Source organism: Carcharhinus amblyrhynchos, unplaced genomic scaffold (assembly GCF_965287045.1).
Source record: "Carcharhinus amblyrhynchos unplaced genomic scaffold, sCarAmb.v2.hapA chromosome_108, whole genome shotgun sequence".
Classification (NCBI taxonomy): domain Eukaryota; kingdom Metazoa; phylum Chordata; class Chondrichthyes; order Carcharhiniformes; family Carcharhinidae; genus Carcharhinus; species Carcharhinus amblyrhynchos.
The window spans coordinates 554,586-565,000 of NW_027649848.1; the positions used below are offsets into that span (position 1 = coordinate 554,586).

A 10,415-nucleotide genomic window follows, 5' to 3' on the forward strand; every position below is an offset into this window, starting at 1 on the left:
GCTGGAAAATGGATAGATTTCTCAGCTGCTTCTTCCGGGTTTGGGGCAGGTTTGAGGGTCCAGAATTTTCCACCGTGTTACCCTGCCATCGTATGTTCCACGATGCCGCAGAACATCTGAATGATGGCAGAAATTTACCATTTGACCTTTGAGCAGGTGTCTCAGATTCATTGCAGTCAAACAAATGAAGGTTTTGTTTAAATGTTGTGTGTAAAATAATCTGCTCAACCTAAACAGCGCAATGAACCAAAACGGCAGTCCCACACAATCGAATCTAGATATTTATTCATCAAATATATATTCCTATTTGCATTTTTCCCTGTGTGTGATTTCACGCTACTTAGAACTCTGTCCTTCCCATGGTTTTGGCCAAAGGCAGCCATTCTATCACTGATCAACGGATCGCAATCGAACGGCAAACTCAATGAAATGATAATAAAAAAAATTAAAGTTGGTAACAAATCGGAGCAATAAAAAAACCGTTAATGAGCGAACCAAAGCCAAGAGAGCTTTAGCGAGGCCTTATTTCCCAAATGGTCGATGCACAAACGTGCAACAGCATCTTTCTATTCATCATGGAGTTCGGTTTCGAGTGGTGTGCCTCAGGGATCTGTTTTGGGGCCACTGCTGTTTGTAATTTTTATTAATGAACTGGATGAGGGTATAGTTGGGTGGATTAGTAAGTTTGCTGATGGCACCAAAGTCGGAGGTGTGGTAGATTGTGAGGAAGGGTGTCATAGTTTGCAGGAAGACTTAGACAGGTTGCAGAGCTGGGCCGAGAGGTGGCAGATGGAGTTTAATGCGGAGAAGTGTGAGGTAATTCACTTTGGTAGGAATAACAGATGTGTCGAGTATAGGGCTAACGGGAGGACTTTGAATAGTGTGGAGGAGCAGAGGGATCTAGGTGTGTGTGTACATAGATCCCTGAAAGTTGGGAGTCAAGTAGATAGGGTTGTTAGGAAGGCGTACGGTGTCTTGGCGTTTATTGGTAGGGGGATTGAATTTAGGAGTCGCAGCGTCATGTTGCAACTGTACACTACTCTGGTGCGGCCGCACTTGGAGTATTGTGTGCAGTTCTGGTCCCCACATTACAGGAAGGATGTGGAGGCTTTGGAGAGGGTGCAGAGGAGGTTTACCAGGATGTTGCCTGGTATGGAGGGGAGGTCCTATGAGGAGAGGCTGAGGGATTTGGGGTTGTTTTCGCTGGAAAGAAGGCGGCTAAGAGGGGATCTTATTGAAACATATAAGATGATTAGAGGTTTAGATAGGGTGGACAGTGATAGCCTTTTTCCTCGGATGGAGAAATCTAGCACGAGGGGGCATGGCTTTAAATTAAGGGGGGGGTAGTTATAGGACGGATGTCAGGGGTAGGTTCTTTACCCAGAGGGTGGTGAGGGATTGGAATGCCCTGCCTGCTGCAGTTGTAAATGCGCCTAGTTTGGGGGCGTTTAAGTGATCCGTGGATAGGTTTATGGACGAGAAGGGATTGGTTTAGGTTAGTGGCTCATTGTTTTGTAACTGGTCGGCGCAATATCGTGGGCCGAAGGGCCTGTTCTGCGCTGTAATGTTCTATGTTCTATGTTCTGCATTAACACCTGCCAATCCAGGGACAATTCCAGGAGAATCTGTTTGAAAGGGATCAGTGAGTTGTGCTGGATAACTCGCTGGAGGGACGGCTTGTCGAGACCTGATGGAAGGTTACATGGGGGTGAGTAACGGTCTGCAAAGCTAAAATTATCACAAATTACCGAGATAAGCCGAAATGGGAGAGCTTGATTCTCAAATTGAATGCAGCCTGGCATTGGAAAAATGTGCACTCGATGGACAGTCTACATGAGCCTTGTTGAGCTTCACCAGTAGAGAAGGTAACACACCACTCCATGGCGCATCTTCAACTCAATGGATATCGACGGTTATGGAAGCTTATTCGAAGTACGGAGTCTGTGCAGTGGTTGTTCTTGAGAATGTATAGGTGGGAAATTCCAAGGAGTTAGTTGTTTCCCTGTCTCATCTCCTTCGATTTTCCCTACCCTCGAAAGTGTGGTCTCAGGGCCGAGGAAACGCCAGGGCGGTCAAAGTGTTGTTAAACGCACAGAGAGTTTCACCGTGGTTTGCCAGGCTTGTGTAGAGAGCGCAAGGGATGCAGCGGTTCAACTTTAGAGAGCAAACAAAAAAATACAAATAAACTTATCCAGAAGTCGCTGACAAATGTAACACAGGGATTCCCAGTCTTGTCCTTTGGAGATTGTGGGCCTGTAGGTGCGGTCATGTTATCCCTCTTATATGGTGGTGTCTTCATCGACATAATCACTGCGATCTGGATCCTCCTGATTGCTAATTAGTGGCTGCAGGTTTTGTGTGCGGAATCCTGTGGGGAGGGGGGCAAAATATCTTATATAAAGAACAAAGAAATTTTATAAATTTATAAATTATAATAATAATTCTGGAATGGGTGTAGGAAAGGCATGTGCCGGTTAGCAGGAAGGATGGGAAAGGTAGGATTAGAGAGCCGTGGATTACTAGAGATATTGAGGACCTGGTCAGGAAGAAACGAGAGGCGTATGTCAGGTCTAAGCAACTGGGAACGGAGAGAGCGGTGGAGGAATACACAGAGAGAGTAGGAGGGATCTCAAAGAGGGAGTTAGGAAAGCAAAAAGGGGGCATGAAATGGCTTCAGCAGGTAGGGTTAAGGAAAATCCAAAGGCGTTTTACTCCTATGTTAGGAGCAAAAGGGCGGCTAGGGGAAAAAATCAGTCCCCTCAGGGACAGACGAGGGGAACTGTGCTCAGAGTCCAAGGGAATTGGGGAGATCCTGAATGAATACTTTGCGTTGGTATTCACGAAGGAGAGGGGCTTGATGTCTGGTACAGTCTTTGCGGGAGCTGTAGACCGTTTGAAGGAACTATCCATTCCGAGGGAAGAAGTGTTAGTGCTTCTAGGGAGCATTAAAACTGATAAATCTCCGGGGCCCGATGGCATTTATCCCAGGCTGCTGAGAACTCCCCCATTCCGGACAATTTATAGTTTTAATTTTATAAATATTTATGAATAAATATTTTCTCTATAAAATTTATTTATATAAATGTATATAAATTATTTATGTTTATAAATTTTATAAATAATAATTGTTATGTATCAGAAAGGCACAGAGTGGCCCACCATGGTAATTTACAAACAATAATAAAACAGTCTCTGGTATTTGCTGTTGAAGTGTGTGTTTCCTGTGTGTGCTTATAACACTATATGAAATACAGTGAATAGCCCCCGTGCCAGCAAGTCTTCACTCCGACCTTCCCTTCTTAAAGGCACAGACCAGGACAAGACATCGCACACCTCAAAATATTTAACATAAACTAGCCTCACTAGATAGGCTGGGCGAATGGGTCAGGAACTGGCAAATGGAATTTAATGTTAGCAAGTGCGAGGTTATCCACTTTGGTAGGAATAATGGTAGGAAGGACTATTACTTACGTGGTGAAAAACTGCAGCAGGCGATGGTGCAGAGGGACCTCGGGGTCCTTGTGCATGAGTCGCAAAAACCCAGCTTGCAGGTGCAGCAGGTGGTCAGGAAGGCGAATGGGATGCTGGCCTTCATAGCGAGGGGGATTGAATATAAAAGTAGGGAGGTCTTGCTGCAGCTGTATAGGGCATTGGTGAGGCCGCAGCTGGAGTACTGTGTGCAGTTTTGGTCACCGCACTTAAGCAAGGATATTTTGGCCTTGGAGGGAGTGCAGAGGAGGTTCACTAGGCTGATACCGGAGTTGAGGGAGTTGAACTATGAGGAGAGGCTGAATAAACTAGGCTTGTACTCGTTAGAGTTTAGAAGAATGAGGGGAGATCTCATTGAGACGTATAAGATGATGAATGGGATGGATAGGATAGAGGTGGAGAGACTCTTCCCGCTCAGAAAGGACAGTAGGACTAGGGGGCACAGCCTCAAGATAAAGGGGGGGGGGCGGTTTAGAACGGAGTTGAGGAGGAACTTCTTCACTCAAAGGGTGGTGAATCTCTGGAATTCTCTGCCCGTTGAAGTGGTGGAGGCTGCCTCGCTAAATATATTTAAGACGCGGGTTGATGGGTTTTTGATAAGCGAGGGAATTAAGGGTTATGGGGAGAGGGCGGGAATGTGGAACTGAGCCACGACAGATCAGACATGATTTTATTGAATGGCGGGGCAGCATCGAAGGGCTAGATGGCCAACTCCTGCTCCTATTTCTTATGTTCTTATGTTCTCACATTGTCTGAAAAAATCATCTCAGCCAGTGCAGGGTGCAGATGGGGTGTGGGCGCCGAGGGCTGGGGACAAAAAAGAACCAGACATTGCACTGTTAGAACATTCTCGATGTAGTTCCCGCATCCATATTTTGTTTTTGCCAGGGTGTGAATAGTAGAGGAATAAGGAAGAGGGGGATTTGCCACCCAATTCCCTGAGCTGGAGAGTTTAGTTATTCAGACTAAGGAGACTGAGGTTGTAACCTTGGAATAGATATTCCGCACACCATCTCCACACTGCACTGGATTACATGATCTTTTTCGGAGAATGTGCGGCAGAGATGGGAGGGGTGTGGGGGGGTGTATTAAGTTGCACAAGATTGAAAATGTCATCGATGGAATGGAGAGCATTGAGATCTTCCCCTTGGTGGTGCGATTTACTGTGTGGGGTAGGGGGCTTCAGAGGGCATGCCTGGAGAAAGAAAAATCTCACCCGGAAGGTGTTGGAAGTCTCGAATTCACTTCCGGGAAGTGTGATTGGCGCGGAGTTCGAGGCATTTCGGCAATGAGCCAGATGTTGCGAAATGGGATTAGGATAGATGGTTGTTTGTGAATGGCCAGCACTGATGGTCTATATTGTCCCCTCTGACACTTCCTGAGGAACTGCGTCAATTTGATCCCCTAATAGGACAGGCTGAAATCCTGAAACAAAACAGTGTCTGGCTGAGGAGTGAGAGATCTAACGGACAGGCTAAAAAATAAACAGTTACTCCTGCTCCATTAATGGACGCTCAGAGAGTTACGGGTGTAGGATGAGCCTACAGGGAGATTGGCCAAATGTGGGCAAGTTGGACTAGCTTAGCGATAAAAACCAGGGCGCCCTGGAACAGAGGGTGATGTAAACTTCTCTGACTCTGACTTCAGACGTCATTCAAGGAGTGATAATTGGACAGGGGCAAAACTAACCCTCTAGTTTTATTTCCACCCACCCACCCCGAATCATATCCAGGTCGCAGACGGACAATGCAGTTCGCAGTTCGGGGCATGTCATTAAAATGTGGACTTTACTCTCCTCACCTCTCCTGGACCAAACGTATCCGTATTTCCGGTAACGATTTGCAACAAAAACCGCCATGACAATTAAAATTAATCCAACCACACAGAAGCCAATGATCCCTTTCCTCTTCGGAGAGTCTGCAAAGGGAGATGACAAAGTTAACTCGGACGGACGGAAGGATGGAAGGAGAGACACATTAGTAGGTTGGCAGCGAGCCGTCAGACAGATGGATGAAATTGTGATATTCCAAAACTTTGTTAATCATTTGGACATTGGAAAACAACTTCCCAATTTGGACTTCAGCAACGATTTCGAAGCTTCCGGATGTTTTTTCATCCCACAGTCAGTCAAGATATAATTGTGCACATCTCATCGGTAAGTCTGTACACATTGTGCAGCACCATCACCCAAACTTTTAGAAATATTTCACGAAAGTCGTTTGCGAGCGCATGTTTGTCAGGACTTAGACATTGTACATTACCTGGGGACCCTCCCCGGCGACTCGATAGCGTATCTGTAATGAAAACGAGATAACGCTTTTGAATTGGAAGGTTAACACTGAACTGTGGCTGACACATCACTCAAACAAACAAACTGTGCGCTTTGTGAAAAAGAATAGTTTAATGGCGAATATAATGAGTCGCTCGACCTGTAACATAATACAAGCCTCCACGCACACGGCAGCGGGAGAGAGAATGCAACCGGAGTGAGATTTGAGTGAGAGTGAGGGTATGGGGAACTCGGTACTGAGGGAATGAGGTGTCCCTCTCCGGTTGGAACAGAGGGGTGAGGCTGTGAGTAGGACTTCCCAGCAAGTGGGAGGTAGAAGGAAATCAAACTGTGTCATCTCAGACAACAGATAAATGATTGGCAGGTAACCGGTAAGTAGTTTTTGCTTGTTATTATTTTCATTTAACATCTTGGCGTAGCAGTTTTTGCTGTACGCTGCAATAGTGTTTCTGTGCAAATCTTGTAGCTTATAGCTTTTAAAGCTTATGTTCGGTTGGAACGAGGAGCAGGAGAGAAAGCCCCCAAAGAATTGAGTATAATCTGAAACAAAACACTTTTCAAAAGCATAACGTAAAATCGCAAGACATGACAGGAGAGCTCCAAGGTGTGGTTTCCTCCTCGAGTGCAGGGAATGTCTCCAGCGCTCTTAGTGGTAGGGGATGGGGATATGGCTGAGGCCTTGAATAACTTTTTTGTTTCTGTCTTCACGGAGGAGGACGTGAATAATTTGCCGGGTGTTAGCGATGGAAAGGTGGTAGGACTGGAGGGTCTTAATGACATTATTGTTACTAGAGAGGCGGTGCTCGACAGACTGGAGGGGCTGATTGTGGACAAGTCCCCAGGATCGGATGGAATGCATCCGAGGGTTCTGAAAGAAATGGCGGAGGTGACAGTGGATGCCTTGGTGGTTATTTTCCAGACGTCGCTGGATTCCGGGGAAGTGCCGGATGATTGGAAAACGGCTAATGTTACGCCGTTGTTTAAGAAGGGTGCCAGGCGAAAGGCGGGGAATTATAGGCCGGTTAGTTTAATGTCTGTTGTAGGTAAAATGTTAGAATCTGTCATCAAGGAGGAAATAGCGAGGCGCCTTGAGGGGAACTGCTTGATAGAGCAGACGCAGCACGGTTTTGTTAAGGGGAAGTCGTGTCTGACAAATTTACTGGAGTTCTATGAGGATGTGTCTAGGGCGGTGAATAGAGGAGAGCCGGTGGATGTGGTCTTTCTGGATTTTCAGAAGGTGTTTGATAAGGTGCCGCACAAGAGGTTATTGCAGAAGGTCGAGGGACATGGAGTTGGGGGTAGGGTGTTAGCGTGGATAGAGGACTGGTTGTCAAATAGGAGGCAGAGAGTGGGGGTCAATGGGTACAATTCGGATTGGCGGATGGTGACTAGTGGGGTGCCCCAGGGGTCGGTGCTGGGGCCTCAGCTATTTACCATTTATATAGATGATCTGGAGGAGGGAACCGAGTGTAGGGTGTCAAAATTTGCTGATGACACCAAGATTGGTGGAATGGAAAATTGCGCAGAGGGTGTGGAGAGTCTGCAGAAGGATCTAGATAGGCTGGGCGAATGGGCCAGGAAATGGCAAATGGAGTTTAATGTTGGCAAGTGCGAGGTGGTCCACTTTGGTAGGAATAATGGTAGGAAGGACTATTACTTACGTGGCAAAAAACTGCAGCAGGCGACGGTGCAGAGGGACCTCGGGGTCCTTGTGCATGAGTGGCAAAAACCCAGCCTGCAGGTGCAGCAGGTGGTCAGGAAGGCGAATGGGATGCTGGCCTTCATAGCGAGAGGGATTGAATATAAAAGTAGGGAGGTCTTGCTGCAGCTGTATAGAGCATTGGTGAGGCCGCAGCTGGAGTACTGTGTGCAGTTCTGGGCGCCGTACTTACGCAAGGATATTTTGGCCCTGGAGGGAGTGCAGAGGAGGTTTACTAGGCAGATGCCGGAGTTGAGGGAGTTGAGCTACCAGGAGAGGCTGAATAAACTATGCTTGTAAGATAAAGGGGGGGGCAGCTTAGAACGGAGTTGAGGAGGAACTTCTTCACTCAAAGGGTGGTGAATCTCTGGAATTCTCTGCCCGTTGAAGTGGTGGAGGCTGCCTCGCTAAATATTTTTAAGACGCGGGTTGATGGGTTTTTGATAAGTGAGGGGATTAAGGGTTATGGGGAGAGGGCGGGAATGTGGAACTGAGCCACGACAGATCAGCCATGATCTTATTGAATGGCGGGGCAGGCTCGAAGGGCTAGATGGCCTACTCCTGCTCCTATTTCTTATGTTCTTATGTGCAGCTCCTGGGAGCTCAGTTTTCAGAGCCCGGGAGCCGGCTGGAGACACCGTGGGGCATCCGCGGGTGAGGGAATATCCTGGATAGGACATCCGGAGAGACCCCGCACACAGGAAGGGAATGTGTGGCCATCTGACAGAGGAAGGCCAATAGGCAGAGAGCGCAGGGATCTCCTGTGGCCATTCCCCTGCACAACAGATAAACCGGTTTTGGACGCCGTTGTGGGAAATGAGCTCTCAGAACCCTGATTTTCACCTCGGTTAGCCCTGCCGTGGAGGGCGGAGGCAAATGTGCGCCGCCGTAATAGTTATAGGCGATTCCGTTGCAAGGGGAACAGACAGGCTGTGTGTGTGACCACAAACCAGGCCCTGGAGTGACGGATTGCCTCCCTGGTGCTCGGTTCAAGGGTGTCTTGAGGCAGAACATTCTGGAGGGAGGAGGTGAACGCACCGAGGCTCTTGTACGCGTCGGTACAAACTACATAGGTTAAGAAAGAAAGGACGAGGCCCTGAAGGCAGAATACACGGAGCAAGGTGGCATGGCAGCGGTCCTGGGTGGCACAGCGGCGCACTGCTACCTCACAGCACCGGGCACCCATGTCCAATTGGTTCTCGTGTCTGCCTGGGTTTAAGTTTGGGCGCTCCCGTTTGCTCACAGTCCTGAGATGTGCTGGTGAGGTCGACTAGTCAGGTTGCATTGACCACTAGAGTCAGGAGGATTAGTGGGGTGAGCATGAGGGTTGAGAGGGGTCGGGCCTGCTGGGCAGTACAGACCCGATGGGCAGAGTGGACCACTCCTGTACTGTTGATACTGTATCATTCTCGAGGGAGAAAAAAAGTTAAGAATTCGGACACTGGTCACCGGTGAGGGCACTGGTGAGGGCACTGGTGAGGGCACTGGTGAGGGCACTGGTGAGGCACAGGTGAGGGCACTGGTGAGGCACAAGTGAGGGCACTGGTGAGGACACTGGTGAGGACACTGGTGAGGGCACTGGTGAGGGCACTGGTGAGGGCACTGGTGAGGCCGCAGCTGGAGTACTGTGTGCAGTTTTGGTCGCCGCACTTACGCAAGGATATTTTGGCCTTGGAGGGAGTGCAGAGGAGGTTTACTAGGCTGATACCGGAGTTGAGGGGGTTGAGCTATGAGGAGAGGCTGAATAAACTAGGCTTGTACTCGTTAGAGTTTAGAAGAATGAGGGGAGATCTCATTGAGACGTATAAGATGATGAATGGGATGGATAGGATAGAGGTGGAGAGACTCTTCCCGCTCAGAAAGGACAGTAGCACTAGGGGGCACAGCCTCAAGATAAAAGGGGGGGGGGCAGTTTAGAACGGAGTTGAGGAAGAACTTCTTCACTCAAAGGGTGGTGAATCTCTGGAACTCTCTGCCCGTTGAAGTGGTGGAGGCTGCCTCGCTAAATATATTTAAGACGCGGGTTGATGGGTTCTTGATAAGAGAGGGGATTAAGGGTTATGGGGAGAGGGCGGGAATGTGGAACTGAGCCACGACAGATCAGCCATGATCTTATTGAATGGCGGGGCAGGCTCGAAGGGCTAGATGGCCTACTCCTGCTCCTATTTCTTATGTTCTTATGACCTCAAAGGCACTCAGGATTGCCACCGGTGTTGGTCAGAGTCGAACTGACAGTGGACATCGGCTGAAGAGATCGTGTCAAGAAGGGAATAGTAAGCCTGAAACCATCCCACTGACAATCAGCACACGGGGCAATGCAGATCTCATAATGGATAATTGTTTTGGAACCGGACCACTGCGAATAACTGGGAATCCCGTCGTGTCCAAACGTGAATCTCACCTGTGATAACCACTTGCACCGGGTCACTGGGTGTTGACTGCACCCAGTCCTCGCCCACTTTGTAGACATAATGGCAAGTGTAGTCCCCCTGGTCCTCGTCACCAATATTCTGGAGGCTGAACTTGGCGGAAACTTCCTCGGGATCCAGTTCTTTGTGCGAGACGTACACACTGTTCCTCAAGAACTCCAGCCTCTTGCTTGTATTGTGGCTTTGAAGAGTGCATTTTAAGGTGAGAGACTCCCCTCTGAGGAAGACATCATAGTCAGGCTGTAGGGACAATCGTGGTTTCGGTCCTAGTGCACAATATCACGAAGAATTTCTTGTTAAAGCAGTGCTTGCCTGGGGTAATCTTATAATACCTCATTTACCCTCCAAAATTGAGATATTTTGAACCGCTTTGATTTAGTGAACTTCTCAACATGAATCGAGATTGCCACTGTGCCACTAACATGTGGTCAATATCGGTCTACTTCTCAATCATTGGCAAGTTCGAAGGGACGGTTAACTTCCGTCGTAAAATATATCGTACCTGTCA

At 48.2% G+C, this 10,415-nt stretch overlaps 1 protein-coding gene across 1 annotated transcript in view; it reads right to left on the reverse strand.

Moving 5' to 3' along the window:
- Positions 1–2,279: 2,279 nt before the first annotated feature.
- The window catches only part of LOC145338612 (scavenger receptor cysteine-rich type 1 protein M130-like), a 70,049-nt gene continuing 61,913 nt past the window's right edge, over positions 2,280–10,415 (reverse strand). Inside the window, exons 16-18 of the mRNA XM_080182991.1 lie at positions 9,880–10,173; positions 5,290–5,406; positions 2,280–2,368 (exon numbers count right to left, since the gene is read on the reverse strand). Of these exons, the coding sequence (XP_080039117.1) occupies positions 2,280–2,368; positions 5,290–5,406; positions 9,880–10,173 (500 nt within the window). The remainder of the gene's footprint in view (positions 2,369–5,289; positions 5,407–9,879; positions 10,174–10,415) is intronic.